This window comes from Mustela putorius, unplaced genomic scaffold (assembly GCF_011764305.1).
Source record: "Mustela putorius furo isolate JIRA1106 unplaced genomic scaffold, ASM1176430v1.1 tig00003875_pilon_pilon_pilon, whole genome shotgun sequence".
NCBI lineage: Eukaryota > Metazoa > Chordata > Mammalia > Carnivora > Mustelidae > Mustela > Mustela putorius.
Window position 1 is genome coordinate 2,404,060 of NW_025422026.1, and position 17,056 is coordinate 2,421,115.

Consider the following 17,056-nt stretch of genomic DNA (forward strand, 5'->3'; position numbering starts at 1 on the left):
ATTTAAACACAGTCACACTCATTTGTCGACATACCTGTGACTGCTGTTTTCATGGGCAACATCAGAGCTGGCTGATTGTGGCAGAGACAGTGTGGCCTGCGAAGCCTAAAGTAGTTATTATTTGGCCTTTTTCAGAGAAAGCTTTTTTTTTTTTTTTAGCTCTAAGCTAGGTCTTACTGAGGAGACGATTTCACCCTGTGCCTCCGTTTCCCCGTCTGTGAGGCTCAGGGGGTTGGACTGCACCATTCTCTGTGTATGGATAAATCCCTCTTTTCTTTTCTTTTTTTTTTTTTCCTGGTCACGTCACAGAGCAAATGTGAATTTTCCATGACTCACTTCCCATCTCGGGGCCAGAATGCGCTCTCTGCCTCGTCTCCCTACTTTTTCTTGCAAGGACTTCAGCTGCTCCCCACACAGTCACTTCTTCTCTAGCCTTCAGCGCACAAAGCGTCCCTCTTTCCCTCTAACCATTCTACAGGTGGGAACGCCGAGGCCCAGAGAGCGGCTGTGATTGGTTAAATCACGGTTTCTGGGTCAGTCCCGTCAGCTGGTTCACCTACGCCCTCAGTCTCCGTCAGGCAGAGTTTAACGGGGGAAAAGGAGGAGGAAGGCTACGGACAAACTTCTGCTCACGGTGTCCCACGCGGGGCATGACAGGTGCCCCCCACCGTGGCTGCGCAGTGAGGGGGCGAGTTGTGAACGGCTCTGGTCTGTCCTGCTCTGAGGCTCCGTTGGGTGGCGAAGGAGCTCTTCTTGTTGGTGGAGTTTTTAGGTCTCATCGAACAGCCCAGCTCGGAGTGGGGCTCCTGGGAAGGGGGCGTCTGAATGCCACGCTGGTTGGCCTGCTGACCGCGGCCCCGTGTGTGCCTTCACAGGTGCGGTGACGAGATCGTGGAAATCAATGACTCCCCCGTGCACTGCATGACACTCAACGAGGTCTACGCGGTCCTGAGTCGCTGCAGTCCCGGGCCGGTCCCCATCATCGTCAGCCGACACCCAGACCCGCAGGTAACATCCGCCGGGACATCGTCCCCACCCAGGCTCCCTCTTCCAGGATTCAGCTTCGAACAAGACATAGACAAAAGCAGGTGATGCTGGTTGGGTTTGGACTTGAATTTCCAAGAACCTGCTCCGAGTGTGATAACATGTGTCCGTAGCAGGGCTCCACCGGCAGAGTCCTAGACAGCAGGGGCAACCGGCGTGAGCTTAGGGGGAGGCTTGAGGTTGGGTTGCAAGCTCACGGGCAAGAGACTATAGACAGGGCATCTCTCAGACAGCTCACCCGCACGTCTTGCAGGGACCTGCTGCGTGACAGTCCAGCTCAGAGCAGACAAAGCTGGACACGTCCTAGCGCCCAGTCCTGCCCTCTGGAAGCTCGGGGTCTTGCTAGAGACATTGACGCTGGGATGATTGAAGCACAAAGGGCAGAGTATGCTGGGGATGGAGGGAGACAGAAAGGAAGGCTGGCAGAGCAAGAAGCACCAGGAGATCGCTGGCTCCAGGCGAGGAGCTTGGAGGGGGTCCTTCCTGGAAGGGGGGACACAAAGTTCTTTGGCAGAGCATGTAGGGACCTGTCACAGGGGAGTGGCGGGTTCTCGTGTGGCTGGGATGTGGGGACTGAGCGGAGAGGCCCAGGGTCCAGGTCGGCATGGCCCCGGAGCGACACGGTGGTGGGCTTCCCTCGGGGTGCTCGGTTCACACTGTGTTCTGTGGGGGTGAGGAGCTGCGGGGCGACGGGAGCCGTGGGAGGAATATGTCACATTTTGTCTTTTAACCACTGATGGTGCCATGGAGGACGGGCTGGGGGACGGGGTGGGGGAAGTCAGTGTCTCTAACAGGGTGGGGGACGGGGCGGGCGACAGGGTGCGGGATGGGGTGGGGGACAGTGGGGGACGGGGTGGGGTGGGTGCAGCCGGGAGTCTGGAAGAGGAAGGAAACAGACGGCGAGAGCCTGACGACACAGTAGATGTGAGCAGAGGATGGAGGAGGGGGTGTGAGGACAACTCGGGGAGAACTGGTCCAGCTGTTGGCTGATTAGCCTGGGGCAGGGGGCTCTCTGCTGACGGGAGTGTTTTCAGGGCGGAAGACTGAGCTATGACAACCGCCCCCACAGTAAGGAGAAGACAAGGAGGAGGAAGGGGGCTTGGGAGGGAGGAAATGGTCTCACGAGGCATAAAGAGATGGAGGTGCCATGGGGTGCCCAGGAGATGGTCAGATCCAATGGCTGATGCGTGGGGTCAAGTCCGGAGTGAGCCTCCGGGGCGGAGGCTGTGGGCACCGGTGAGGTTCTCCGGGAGCCTGGTGGGTCCCCATCTCTACTCACGGAATCTTTGTAGGTACCGGGCGTATTTGCCGAAAGACGTGACGTGCACGGGTGCATTTAGTTGTTGAAACACCCTCTGAAGTCAGTGTATTCTCCCTTCCAAGCCACAGGGGAGGTAACCAAGGGACTTGGCTCCTGGTGGAGCTACCATGTGAGGAGCTCCGCTTTAAAGCCTGTCTCTTGACAGCAGACTGCAAACTCCCCATGGAAACAGGGCAGAGACGGGATCACGGACCAGATCCAGACGCTCCTTGGGTCATGGAGTTCAGACCCCAGGTCCGTTCCTCTGGGGAGCGCTGCGTGGTGAGGACCCGAGGCAAAAGCAGACTTCCTAGGAAGGCCAGCAAGGGATTCATCAAAACCTCCGGAGGCAGAAGAAAAGAGAGCCGCTCAGTGTGTCTTGCTGTGCTGGGGCACCACGGGGAGAGGACAGTGGCCTAGGACTCGGGTGTGGGACCACAGCTGGGGACCCTGGCCTCGTGGCTCTTGGTTCTAGTCAGAGGGGTGGGACACGCACACAGAGAGGCCACGAGGGATGAGGGCTATGGGGGCGAGGGTTCAGGGTTCCAGTGGCCCAGAAAACCGAGCCAGGTCTTGAAAGGACAGCCAGGGGGTGGGGCAAAGGCAGCGCAGGGAGGCAGGTCCTATGTGCTCACCTGGCCCTGTCCAGCTCAGCTCCTCACTCTTGGTGACTCCTGGGACATCCCAGCACCTCTCATTCCTCAATTCTGGAATCGGGGAAGCGTTCTGGACCCGACAGGATGGCTGCTTATTCTAACTCCCTGCATTGAGAATTGACCGTTTCCCGGGCATTGTGTCCCGCGCGTTGAATGATTTGTTATTATTTTTTTTATCGTGGTAAGACACATCCAACATAAACTCACCATCCTCACCATTTTAAGCGTATGGTTTGGTGGCATGAAGGACCTTCTCCTCCTCGGCACCAGCGCCGCCATCCATCTCTGGATCTCTTTTCACCTCGTAAAGCTGCAGCTCTGGTTCACGAAACAGCTTGCTGTCCTCTCTCCCTCCGGCCCCTGGAAACCCGCATTCTTCTGTCTGTCCCTGTGCTTCTGACGACCTCGGGTATTTCAAAGAAGTGGAATCATACAGGACTTGTCCTTTTGTGACTGAATTATTTCACTTAGTAAATGTCTCCAAATTTCATCCACGTGGTAGCAGGTGTCAGCCTTTCCTTCCTCGTGGAGGCTGCTCGATATTCCATTGTGTGCACTGTAGTTTATCTGCTCATCTATCAACGGGCGCTCGGGCTGCTTCACCTTTTAGCTATCGTGAATAATGCTGTTATCTGAGTCCTTGCTTTCCGTCGTCTTTGGGTTATGTGTCCAGAAGAGAAATTGCTAGACCATGGATAATTCTATTTTTAATTTTTTGAGGAACTGCCACAGTGTTTTCCACAGCAGTGGCACTCACATCCTTACCTACACGTGTTGTTTCCTGTTTTTTGATAGCACTCATGTTATGGTGTGAGGCGGTACCTCATTATGGTTTTGATTTGCATTTCCCCAATGATGAGTGATATTGAACACCTTTTCATGTACTCACCAGCCATTTCTATGTCTTCTTTGGAGAAAAGTCTATTCAAGTCCTGTGCTCCTTTTTAAATTGGGCTGTTTGATTTTGTTGTTGTTGTTGAATTGTAGGGGTCCTTTATGTATTCTGGATCATAATCCCTTAGAAGATATATGAATATTTTCTCCCATTCCATAAGTTGCCTTTCACTTGGTTGATTGTATCTTTAACACACAGATCTTAAGGTTGACATAGTCAGATTTACCTATTTTTATTGTTGTTGCCTGTACTTTTGGTGTCGAATGGTTTATTTTTTAAAAAACCCTCTGACCTCAATGGGAAATAGGTTGTATTATTACCTTACAGAAGAAGAACTTGAGGCTTGGGAGGCTAAGTGGTTTTCTAAGAGTCTATGACTAGAAAGTGGAGGAACTAGGACTTGAATATAAGTCTGTTTGGCTCCAAAAGTCATACTCTCAACTATAATTCTAAGGTGATTAGTGACCTGTGACAGTAAAATGATGTTGGTAACGATGATGATGATGGTGATAATGATGACGATGGTGATGGTGATGATGACAATGATGGTGACGGTGCTGATGGTGATGGTGATGGGGATGATGAGGACAGTGATAATGATGCCGGTGGTGATAAAGATGATGACGATGATGGGGATGATGATGACAATGATGATGGTGACGATGATGGTGATGGTGATGATGGTGATAGTGATGACGATGGTGATGGGGATGTTGACAATGATGGAGATGGTGATGATGGTGCTGATGGTGATGACGATGGTGATGAAGATGATACAATGGTGGGGATGATGATGATGACCATGATGATGATGACGATGGTGATGATGAAGACGACGATCACAACATTGACAACGACAATGATGACAAGAATGATAAAGCCCGATGCGCACATTTCTGCTGTTTTCCTTGAGTAAGTGACTCGTATTTCCAGGTGTCTGAACTGCAACTCAAGGAAGTTGTGGCCCAGGCTGTGGAGAACGTCAAGTTTGGAAAGGAGAGGCATCAGTGGAGTCTGGAAGGTAAGGGAGACAGCAAGCTCTGACTTGAACATCTTGCCCTTCTTAGATAGCTTAGGGCTTCGCCATTCACTCACCTTCTACCCCAGCGATGTAACAGTGACCACAGACAAGCATGATGCGTGGACAAAGGCTGAAGGCTAGCTGCCCGCCAGCTAAGCCAGACTCACATTTTCACTTTGTTTGGGAAGCACGGGATGACAGAAGCATCTGAATTTGATTTTTTTTTCAATGGGGAGGCAGGTTCCCAGCCTCTGGAGTCCACAGTGTCCCCTGTTATCTGACACCAAGCTGCCCATAATCACTCTGTGTGGTGCACAGAGAGAGCATCTGGACAGGACCGGGTTAGATGAGTCCAGTGCCTGGGCTGCTGGGCTCTAATTGCTCAGTGCTAGGCTCTAATTGCTCAGTGCTCAACCATGGAGCAAACGGTAGAACTACATGCAAATTATCAACAAGAAGGCTCATCTCTCTGCAAATGATCCAAGAAATGAAGGCTCACAAAATCTTATTTCAACTCTGTTCTACTATCTTTATCCACTCGACATGCATTTATGCTCAGGAAAATCTAGCCGAGAAGCTCACCAACGTTTTGACAGCTGTTCCCTCCAGCTGGTAGGACTGCTGCTGAATTTTCACTTTCATTTCTTCCTTTTTGCGGCTGAATTTTTTTTCTAAGGAGGGTGCGCTATTTTTCGGCCAGGATAAAGCAAAAAGAAAATTTTTTCTTGAAAGAGGATTCGAGCTGTGAGCTTGGCTGATTGTGATTTTCTCCTAAAGTTTAGGATTCTCTTCCTTGGGGCTCTCCTAGCTCTCCTGGCCTTCCAGAATGAGCAGGAATTTGAGCAAAAGGCTGGGTTTCAGCCTGCTCCCACTCCTTGGAGCACTGACTCGAGGAAAGAAACACCTGGAACAGTTTGTCGCTAGAGGAAGGTTGTGTGGATGGTCCCTGGTGCTGAGAATGGGTGTGTTGAGGGGATGACCCAGGAAGAAAGGCTGGATGGGAGGGAAGTGAAAGGGAGGCTGTGGCTAAGAAACTGTGGTTTTGGGTCTTGATTTGCGCTCAGCTGGAAGAAATGGTAGTCTCGGGGCACTGGGTGGCTCAGTGGGGTAAGCCTCTGCCTTCATCTCGGGTCATGATCTCAAGGTCCTGGGATGGAGCTCCCTCAGCAGGGAGCCTGTTTCCCCTTCTCTCTTGGCCTGCCTCTCTGCCTGCTTGTGATCTCTCTCTCTGTCTCTGTCAAATAGATAAATAAAATCTTAAAAAAAAAAAAAAAAAGAGAAATGGTAGCCTCTTGGGACAAGTCTCTATACACATTCACAGGTGTTTTCTCTTTGTCATACGGAGCCCTGAAACCACCCCCATGGCCCTGGGGTTATTGTCCCCATTTAGCAGATGAGAAAATGGGGTGTTGCTGGCTGGGTTCTCCCAGAAGTCAACTCTGAGACCATGTTTGGCAGGATGTGACCTTGGAGGAGTCCCAGGGGTCAGAGCCCATGGAGAAGAGGGGAGCAGGGGCTGGGCAGAGGGAGTTGGGCAGCTAAGCCTCACGTCCGATGTCTGGCTGGCAGGAGCGTCCCGCCTTCACAGCTCATCTCCCTCAGTCACTGGAAACGAGCAGCCTCTTGGGTGAGAGACTCCCTGTGGGCAGTCCCTGGAGAGGCCGACAGCGGCAGGTGCCCGCCGCCAGTGCTCCCCACGGGTGGGACAGCACACCCTCCCTTGACGAGTAAGTCGGGGATGCACCTCCGTCTCCATCGCATGGAGACTCAGAAAGGTCGCGTGATGTTCCCAGGTGGAAGTCATACAGCTCGACCCAGGACAGACCGACACCTCCTGGGCTCCAGATCCAAAGGGACCTCAGATGAGCAGCAGACAGTCTGGGGGGTGCAGTGGGCAACCCAGGGCCATTGGGAGCACGGGGGCCAAGGTTCTGTGTGCCCTCCAAGCTCAGCTGTACGGGGTCCCCTGTGCTCCCACGGCAGGCGTCAAGAGGCTGGAGAGTAGCTGGCACGGGCGGCCGACCTTGGAGAAGGAGAGAGAGAAGAACTCAGCACCCCCACATCGCAGGGCTCAGAAGGTCATGATCCGCTCCAGCAGCGACAGCAGCTACATGTCCGGGTCCCCCGGGGGGAGTCCCATTAGCGGCTGCGAGCAGCAGCCTTCTGACCTGGAAGTCCCCACCCACAGCCCCAGCCTGTCCCAGGGGCAGGAGCCGGGGACGCTTCCCACGGCTCCTTCCAGGCCGCCCCAGGAGAGCCCACCCCTCCCTGGGACGCAGGACAGCCACCCGCCCCTGAAGCTGAAGAAGTCCTTCGAGATTTTGGTGAGAAAGCCCACGACCTCCAAGCCCAAGCCTCCGCCCAGAAAATACTTCAAAAGTGACAGTGACCCTCAGAAGAGTCTGGTAGAGAGAGAGGACGCCGTCGGCCCTTCTGGGCACACTGTGCCCCTGTGTGGCCAGGTAAGAGAGGGGTCTGGCGGGCCGAATGTCCTCCTGAGCTCCAGAGCCAGGGTCGTGGTTTTGTTGCTGTTAGTTTGGTGTTCGTCGTGTGCACAGTTGTTCCTGACCGCGGGTGCAGCCTTCGCCCTGGGGGAGGGTCTCCGGCTCCCTCAGCACGAGCTCCGGGCTGACTGCTGAGTCCGAGCTGGGTGGCCCGGAACCCAAGCCCCACGCCCGCTGAGGGGCTGCGGGAACCCTTCTAGAACACGCGGGGGTCTCTGGCTGCTTTCACGGGGCTCATTCGTCAGGCTTGCACCGACGGAGCCCCAGCAGAGCTCCCGGAAGGCCCTGGGGGAGGCGCTGGCTGGGGGCTTCTGAGCGGAGCTCGTTCCCCGCTTTGAGAGGGGGTTGGTCCGAGCGATGGCGAGACCCCGGCTCCTGGGGCTTTGCCAGCTCCTCTCGCCGACTCTCACTTCCTTCTGGGTGGAGTTTGGGGGGAACCAGAGTTCTCTGAACCTCAGTTTCCCTTCCTGGTCCCCGGGGCTCGCCGGTGGCTCCCTGCTCGGTATGTGGACCCACGAGGCTGAAGCCCAGCCCCGTCTCAGGCGCACACGGGTTCGCGGCTGGGATGGTCCCTCCCGCAAGTCTGTGCACGACCTCTGCGCCCCTCCCCCGCTGCCCGGGCCGCCCCCCAGAGGAAAGCCCCCGAGGCCAGCCAGGCTGCACAGTGCGGACGTCTTCATGCCACGCAGGCGTCGCCCCTGTTCGGCCCCATCCTGCTGGGGGCGAGGGGCCTGGTCATGGAGACGCAGCCGAGCTCCAGCTCCCTCTGCCAGCGGCCCGGCCACCTTTCCCACCCTGGACCCCTGCAGCGGCCGTGGCCACACAGGTGGCAGGGGGGCCCCGGGAAATCCCCCAACCGCCTGCCATCCGGGTTGACCATGCAGGAGGGGAGGAGGCCAGAGCGGTGGGGTGGGAAGCCTGGCGGGGGTGGGGGCTGTGAGCAGGAGGGGTGGTGGCGGAGGAGGAAGCAGGTGGGGGGAGAGAAGCAGGTCCTGCAGAGCAAGGCCGGATGTGGCGGCTTCGCTGGGCTTGTCGAGGTGGGTCTCTTCCCCGCCCCCGGCTTGAAGCAAATGTTGCTCTTTTCCTGTGGGTCTGGAAGGGCAAGTGAGGAGCCGGCAGGCCTGGAAGCCGGGCTTTTGGCTTCATTCCCGGAGACTTCGAGAAGGAGGAGGTCTGCGGGGCCTCCTCAGCCAGGTTCCTTGCTCAGCAAGGCCCTAGAGGCAGGTGTCCCCAGGCCAGCCGGCTGGAGGGAGAAGCGGGGTTTCTGCAGGAAGATCCCGCCGCGGTTTGGGGCGCTTCCTCTGAGCAGCCTTCCCTGAGCGGGGGTCCGCGGGGGTCCGCGGGGGTCCGCGGGGGTCCGCTGTCCGGCCTCCCCACCCCTGCCCGCAGCTGCCTTTCTCTGTCCCTGGGCTCAGTCCCGCGTGGCCGGCAGGCCCCTCTCAGCAGCACAGGCCGCAGGACCTACTTTTTCTGGGAGTGGGAGTCGCAGAGAAAGGACAAAACCAAGAAGTAAAGCTGGACCTGCCTCCTCGAGTCCCCTCGACCATTCCTGGGGACTCCCACCGGATGGGTCTCTGCTGGGCCCTTCCTTCCCTCTGCCCCCCCCCCCAGCCCCTCTGCAGCCTTTCTCTCCGGGGTCAGCCCCGAAGCTTTCCCAACCTGAGACCCACGGGACCTTCAGACCCACAACCGAAACGACCCCGGGGATAGTTCCTTCAGCCAAAGACCAGTTCGTTCCCTTCTAGAAAATCAGCTGCGACCATCCCTCGGGCGGAAGCACACTGTCTGGCGTGTAAGCCCACGCGTCTGCCTGTCTCCTTCCCCCTCTCTCCCTCACTCGCTGAGCTCTGTGCTAGGGAAGGAGCTCCAAGTAGCTTCCAGAAAAATTTGAGTCAACTTGGATTTATTTCGAGGGCTAATTAAGGGAAAAAAAAAAAACCCTAATAATAGCAGGTGTGTTAACGAAACAGCAAAATACATTCATGTCTGTTCCGAGAGGCAACGTTGCTTTGACTAGTGGTCAGGTCAGCCTGTAAGACGGCCAGCAATCCATGGATGAGACAGATGTCCCCACTTGGTTGAGCCAAGTTGAATCCCAGCCCCCTGTCATTTTCTCTGTGTGATGAGGGTCTCAGACACCCCTGGACTAGTGTTTCAAGCTCCAAATACCATGGCCAAGTCTTACTTCTTCAAAGGACTAGTTCAAGGAGCCCAGTGATTCCTAGGTTGGTTGGTCTCCCTGTGTTTCCAAACGCTCTCCCCAAGCTAAGGTCTCTGACGGGGACCTTGGGTGGGGACAAGGCTCTGTGAACACATTTCTAGCTTCGGGAGCCCTCTGTCAAGGAATGCTGATTGCCAACAGAGATGTTCACCTCGGGCCACAGACATCTGCCATTTCCGTGTTAGTCGCAAATGATGCATTTATTGCCCCTTTTTTTCCTTCCTCTGCAGAGGAAGCCTGCAGCGTTGTCAGCCAGCCAGCCCTCACACCACCTGCCTCTGGACTGAGTGGACACGGGGCCACCACGGCGCCGTGAAGTGTTGCACCTGTAGACGAACCCACACGGGGGGGGGGTCATTGTAATAATGCCACCCTACTCCTTCTTCTTGCCTGGGCTGGCGTCATGTTTGTCCCTCTCACTGTGTCCTGCTCACTCCTTTTCTGCCTCTCTGCCTGGGACATTCTCACTCTTTGCTTAAGAACCAGACAGAAAACATCTCTCTAGGAAGCTTCGTTCACCTGTCCGCTTCCTCAGGGCCCTGGCGGCCTCTGGTGTGTGCTGTGGGACTGCAAACCCCAGGCCAGCTGGAGACGGGTGCTTGGGGCTGGTCCGGCTGGTCCAAGCCCGTAAGGAAGGAGCCTAAGACTGCATCCCGGGTTTGGTGGGGAGAAACACGCCTGCCAGGGACTGACCTGGCCATGGCAGGTGCGGAGAGGGCCGCTGGGACGCAGGTCCTGAGGGCCTGGTGTCCTCGAAGCACGCTTGTGACGGAGAGCCGTGCGGGAAGTGACGGACACGCATATGGCTCCGAGTGTCCAAACCTTACGTTCATTAAGACCAGGAGCCTGCTGTTCCCCCCTTCCCAGGCCAGAGCTTCACCTGGAGGCAGCTACCGTCCACACCCAGAGCTCCTGGTCCCCGTCTCATTGCACCCAGGGACTTTACGCCTGGCCAGGAGGAGCTCTGTGCAGGACGCGGGCTCCCTGGAAGCCGTGGGGCACCCTGGGCCTCTGGGGAGTGGACAGCCCTTGGGAGGAAGGGGCCAGCGTACAGGGCTGCCGGAGAGCCTGTCTGGGGAGCAGTGGGGCGCGGGCTCTCTGGTGCCAGCCTGTGTGTGCCCGGCCTCTCACTGCAGCAGGCCACCGTTTTCACGTGGTCTCCCTTCCTGTTTACACCACAGGAAGCCAGAGAGCGGCTGCCACTGACGCTGCCGCAGGAAGACACAGCAGGGAGAGTCCCCTGCGCCCCTGCCTGCTGCCTGGGGCCTGAGGCCGGCCCGCCCACGGCACCCTCCTCGGAGGCAGAGCTGGGGAGGAGAGGAGGCAGCCCAGGTAGGCTCTCAGCTCCGGCTTCCCAAAGGCAGGAAGGACCTTTTGGGTTAAGGTCCAGGACCGGGGCAAGGACGTGTGTTGGCGCCGGGGATGGAGGCTGTGCCCAACGGGGCAGCTGGACACAGGCTGATGAACGGGCAGGACCCCTGAGGTGCCCGGGGGGGCAGGACCCCATGGTCCAACCGGCGATGCCGCAGAGGGGCTCAGTCAGGACAGTCAGCTGCGGGACGGAGCGGGACGCCCTCTCGCAAGTGGTGTCCTATGGGCCTCCAGCTGAGGCAGCAGCCTGGAGGGCTCTGTGACCGGGAGGGTGGCCATGCCCCCGGCTGGGTGTGGGGTCAGGGCATAGGACTCGGGGTCGGGAGGACCCCTGTGGGACCCCTGGCTCTGACCCCTCAGGTCACCTCCTTTGCTCTCCTGAGCCTCTGTCGCTCACTAGTGGGGTGTGGAAAGTCACATGTCACCCTAACCTGTGTTGAATGCTGGCCCTCTGGGGCTTGGGCTAGGTGCCGAGAGAGGGAGGGACCGTGGGACAGAGAATGCACAAACCCGTTTGGGCCGTCGAGGTGCTCCCAGCGGTGGCTGCAAACTGCACGCCTGTTGGAGAAACGCTCCGTGGAGAGCACAGGAGCGGCTCCCGGAGGGTCGGGAGTGGGTTACACCTGGCTCATGTCTCCTGAGCAGGTCGGGAGTGGGTTACACCTGGCTTATCTCTCCTGAGCAGGTTGGGAGTGGGTTACACCTGGCTCATGTCTCCTGAGCAGGTTGGGAGTGGGTTACACCTGGCTCATGTCTCCTGAGCAGGTTGGGAGTGGGTTACACCTGGCTCATGTCTCCTGAGCAGGTGTCCCACTGCCGCGGGCTCCCCTCCTCCATGCTCCCTCCCCCTCGCCACCCCAGTTGAGGAACACAGGACAGAACACCTCGGTGCTCAGCTCTAAGAGTGCCTCACGCCTGTGAGCAAAGGGCTTGCCGACTCTGACCGCGGAGCTTCCGGACGGCTCCTTGCAGCAGAGCAGTGGACAGAGGCAGAGCGGGGCTGAGAGGCCTGGGCCCGCTGGCCAAGCCTGGAATCCAGTCGCCCCGCAGATCTCCGGCTTGTGCAGAGCAGCTCTGGTTCCCTGAGGCTTCCCTAGAAGCCCCGCACCGAGACTGGGATAGCAGGGGTCAGCACTCCTCTCGCTGGGCTGCTTCCGGGGACCACGCAGCCCCTAGAACACAAATCCAGAGCAACACGTTCTGCATCTGGGGCCAGATCGGACCCGGGGGCCACAGGACGGTCACACGTCCACTTGGCGTCTTTGCTGGCTGGTGCTTGGGGAGCCGGCCTCCCTCTGTCCCCGGGTCAGGGAGTCTCCCCACCTTTCCAGGGTGGGGGCGGGGGTGCACAGATGACGTAAGGTGCTGAGCAGTGAGAAGTGGGTTAAGGAGTGAGGAGAGCTAGGGGTCCCCACCAGAAGGCACGCTCCTCCCCACCGGAAGGCACGCTCGTCCCCAGTGCTGTTTAATGGCACGAGTGGTCCAAAGCAAATACGGCCGCCCTTCTGTGTCCTTTGGCTTATGAGTTTGGAAGGGTAAGAACATTGCTTTGGCTTTTAAATTTGCACGACTACGGGCAGGCTGCTGTAGTGCAGCGGGAAGCGGGCAGAGTCAGGAGACGGGGCTGTCGCCGGGAGGGGAGCCCTTAATGTTGCCCAACTGAGAAGGGCCAGAGAAGGAGCCAGACCGTCTCTGCAGATCCTTCAGCTCTGAAGCGTGGAGAAGCTGACTGTGGTTCTGCGGTGCTTGTTGCTGGCCCTGCCGTCAGGGAACGGTACCGGGGCGGGGGCAGCTGCTCCCCCAACCAGAGCTGCTCTCCTGCAGAAGGCTCCTTGCTATTTAGCTCTGAAAATAGGACGGAGGTGTAACGCTCGGCCTTGGTCTTGTTTGTGCTCCCCAGGGGCCCCAGCCTCCGCCGTGAAGCACCCTCTCCTTAAGAGGCAGGCTCGGATGGACTACAGCCTTGATAGCACCGTCGAAGACCCCTGGGTTCGAATTTCCGACTGCATCAAAAACCTGTTCAGCCCCATCATGAGCGAGAACCACGGCCACGTGCCTCTGCCGCCCAGCGTCGGTCTGGGTGAAGAAGTCGGGGTACGGGGCCACCCCGATGGGACGCCGTCCAAGCCGGAGGCCGCCGGCGGTGCTCCCAAAGCTTACAAGTTGGCGGACGGCGGCACTGTGAAGAAGGGCCCCCCAGTGGCCCCCAAGCCCGCCTGGTTTCGCCAAAGTTTGAAAAGTTTGAGGACGCGTGCCCAGGAGCCGAGGCGGCTGCCCGACACAGCCTCCCCCGCCCAGCCAACCCCGGCTCCCCGGGAGCGCCCGGGGCCCCCCACTCGGACCTTCTCCTCCTCCATCAAACAGAGGATCAGCTCCTTTGAGACCTTTGGCTCCTCTCCACTGCCTAGCAGAGGAGCCCAGAGACAGAGCCTGCAGGCCTCCTGGGGGGAAGCAGCACAAGCTCCGGGGGAACAAGAGGGCGGACAGGGTCCCGGCCGCTCGGGGCGAGGAGCTCCCCCCACCGTCGAGCTACAGCCACCAGAGCGAGAGCCGCCGTCGCGGGGGTCCCCCAGCTCCTCCGAGAACAATGAGCCTGGTGTGTCAGCGTCCCCTCTGTCCGGACGGCAGTCCGTTCAGAAAACCCCCCTCCGTGACCCCGACCCTCTCTCGAGATTGCTGTCCGCACAGACGGAGGAGCCCCAGGGCCCCATCGTCAAGATGCCGGGCCAGCGGGCGCGGAGCTTCCCCCTGTCCCGGACCCAGTCCTGGGAGGTGAAGCCGCTGGATGAGAAGACCAGCAAGCTCTACTCCATCAGCAGCCAAGTGTCGTCGGCGGTCATGAAGTCCCTGCTGTGTCTTCCGTCTTCCGTCTCCTGGGGCCAGATGCCCTGCAGCCCCAAGGAAGGGGGTTCTCCTGCGTCGTCGGCCGGGGACACCCCAGCCGCCAACAGTTCTGCAGAAACCCCTGCCTCGGACACGGGCTTCTCCCTCAAGTGAGTGTGTCCGGGACCTCCCGCAGCGTCCTGTCGGTCTTCCCGTTCTTTCTCGTCTTCTCTTTCGTAACTGGGCATAACTTTATTTACGATGTCTCGGGTACCCGAAAGGGTGGTTCTACCTGTTCTTCCCCGGGCACGTGCATGTGCGTTACATCCTCCGTAGGAAGGAGGACTTTTTCCCGACCCCTGGTCTGGGAGGGGTGGGGAACGGGGCTGTGCTGGTGGTCCCCGGTGAGCTGTCCATGAGGGGTTGGAATGAATGCACATCTGACATGTCCCGCTCCTGCTCAGGAAGACCCGACTGGAATCCGGAGGGGATGACCCTCTCCCTGTTTTTTCCATCACCCCCGAAGGAATCCACACGTACTCTGTACGTGGCTTCCGGTCCCTGGACTGGGCGTTAGGACGTCTGGGACCGTGTGCGGTTTCCTCACTCTCAGCTGAGGGATTTGCCCTTCAGCTGAGATTAGGAGGTGGGCAGGACCTGGTCCAAAAACCGGGGGACTCCCCACAGTCCCCCGGGGCTCCTGCTGGGGGGTGAGGTCCTGCCTCGAATTAGGACCACCCTGCATGTCCGAGCTTTAGCTCTTACTCTCAGACTGCCGAGACCTGTCTGAGACCCGCTGACCCTCAGTTCCATGTCCCAGCCCCAGCACACAGCCCGGGAGAGAGCCCGCGTGAGCCCCAAGCACGCATGTAGGGCAGGGTCTCCAGAGCCGGACACCGCACGGGTAGCTCCTGGGAGCCGGGCTGATGTGGGGGTGGCCGGGGGCCGGCTCTCTCTGGTGGAGCAGCTGTGCTCTGGTCGTGACGGCGAGGTTCACCGTTCCAGTGGGCTCTGCCCCGGGATGGCTGCACCTGCTCGCATCGGAGCTCTGCCGGCTGGAGGGCGGGGAAACAGCTTCTCGCTGAAACCACAGTTTCCTGCAAAAACGAGGTGTAGCTGAAAAAAATTTTTAAAAAACCGGCTACAGAATATCCCAATAAGTTCCAAAGGGAAAGAAAGGGCAGTCGCCGGCTGTGTGGTGCCGCTTGTAGTTATTAGGTGCTAACAGCGGGGGATTCACGGGTGCTGACGGCTGCTGTGAAGGAGCGCAGGGGTGAGTGTGTGCGAGGCGCTGTGGCCGCGGTCCGACCCTGGCGTTGGTGCTGGTCGTCCACCCCACTGTCCTCCGGGGTGAGGTGCTGACATTGCACACCCCGACCCGGAGTCCGACACGCCACGACCTGTGACCGTGACCCCCAGACGGGGCCCTCCGCAGCCGCGTGAGCACAGAGCAGGGCTCGCCCTCCGCACGCCCACAGTCCTGATGCTTCAGTGGTGGGACGCTGGTGTCCACTCAGACTTACTCCATCAAATGACGGAATGCGCGTGGGTGCCCAGTCCCGTGCCTGGAACAGAAGGTGATACGGTGACCGCAAGCGTCTGTAATATTCTGATCGTACCCTCTGCTGTTTCCCCCTGAAAGCCTTTCAGAGCTGAGAGAGTACACAGAGGGCCTCGGTGAGCCCACAGAAGCTGAAAGCTGGGACCACGGCTCCCCTCAGCCTGGCCAGTCGGTCATCTCCCTGCTGAGCTCCGAGGAGTTAAAGAAGCTCATTGAGGAAGTGAAGGTTCTGGATGAAGCGACGTTGAAGGTAGGCTTCCTTGGCGAGCGCTTAGAGTGACCATGGCCGTGTTCCAAGCCGTGGCCAGAGCAGGTGCAGAAGTGGCCCTGGGCGGGTCCCCCTGCCCCCATGGGAGAAGGACATTGCCTCACTGGCCCACAGTAAGACCCGCCCTCGAAGGATGCTTGGCAGCTCAGAAAGTGCTTTTAAAAACCTCTGGCTTATTGCATCTTTTCAGCCATTCTGGAAATGAGAAAGGTGGGGTGCGAGTTTTCTTTCTCCACGTTCTGTGCCCTGTCCCTGTCCCACGGGCCGCCGGCCGGGCGTGCACGTCCAGGGACCAGCTTGTGTTAACGGAAACGCGCCGTTGTAAGCGGCCTGGCTCGCGCGCTCTCACGCCGGAGACTTCCCCTGCACGGGGGGAAGGGACAGCTCCCAGAGCTTGCAAGGGGCCCCCCATTTCACTCAAGTCATTGTGAAAGTCCCACTTCCCATCTGCTTCTGGGCACACCCCCTGGATGGGGGGAGGGGAAGTGGCGGCTCAGCCCGGCTGAGCAGGCGAGCACCGGCCCACGGGCGTGGCCCTCCTGGGTCGTCCTGGATCGGCAAGGGCTTTCTGCCCCCAGAATCGTCCAGACCGGGGTGAAAGCATTAAGGAGGCCTCGTAGCTGAAATTCCCAAGGTCAAGGGCGTTGGCACAGCCCGGCCAACACAAGACACCCTGCGCGGCGACTCACTTGTCTCCCGGACCCCGGGACTACCGTCCCCCAGGGCTTCATTCACACAGAATGACGGGTCAAAAACAAAGAGCTGTCTTGTCTAGGGTGTCCCTGTCCCTGGGAGGCCACTTGCTTTTGTGCTGGGCAAGGGCAGGTGACCTGATACTTGGGTCAAAGTGGGGAGATTTGGGCCAGTGCTGGGATGATAGAGGTGGGTGGAGCGGTGCCCCCATCCCTCTGGGTCTCGGGGACTCCCAACAGGCATCACAGGTCAGCTGCACACCAGGAGCTCTCGTGGTGTCCCAGCAAGGGAATCCTTTGGCACAGGGTCATCCCTAGCACCGAGGGGCTAAGTGATGGCCCGAGAGCCACATGGGCCCGCCAGGGTGTTGAATTTGGTCTTTGTGGGGATTGTTGAACTATTACATTCTAAAGAGCTGAATTGATACCTGGTGGTCGGGCTTCTCTCCTCATTGAAAGGGGGTGGCCGGGTAGCCCTGGGTCTGTGTGGCTAGGGTGCAGGGGAGACGGGCTCCCTGGTTCTCAGTGGTTCCCTTCACCCTGCAACTCTTCAGTCTGTCTGGTTTGCTCCTTTAAGGATCTGCCTGCGACGCCCCCTCCCCTGTCACTACACATTTGAGCTTGAGGCCTCAGGTCAAGACCAGAGTGTCTGTGATTTCAGATGACGGTCAGAGGGGTTTTTTCAGCTCCTGTGAGCCCA

The 17,056-nt window shown here is 58.5% G+C and overlaps 1 protein-coding gene across 7 annotated transcripts in view; it reads left to right on the top strand.

The window, feature by feature from the left end:
- Positions 1 to 17,056, top strand: part of IL16 (interleukin 16) — a 99,549-nt gene that overhangs the window by 77,316 nt on the left and 5,177 nt on the right. For 4 of the 7 annotated variants that reach the window (XR_006602694.1, XM_004763640.3, XM_004763644.3 and 1 more), the window contains exons 10-15: positions 876 to 1,008; positions 4,829 to 4,916; positions 6,900 to 7,378; positions 10,823 to 10,973; positions 12,913 to 14,005; positions 15,478 to 15,646. Coding sequence is in view for 6 of the 7 variants with exons in the window: in XM_004763640.3 (XP_004763697.2) it covers positions 876 to 1,008; positions 4,829 to 4,916; positions 6,900 to 7,378; positions 10,823 to 10,973; positions 12,913 to 14,005; positions 15,478 to 15,646 (2,113 nt within the window). In the remaining variant the exon portion in view is untranslated. The other 3 variants (XM_045067332.1, XM_045067333.1, XM_013061997.2) reach the window with 3 other exon arrangements.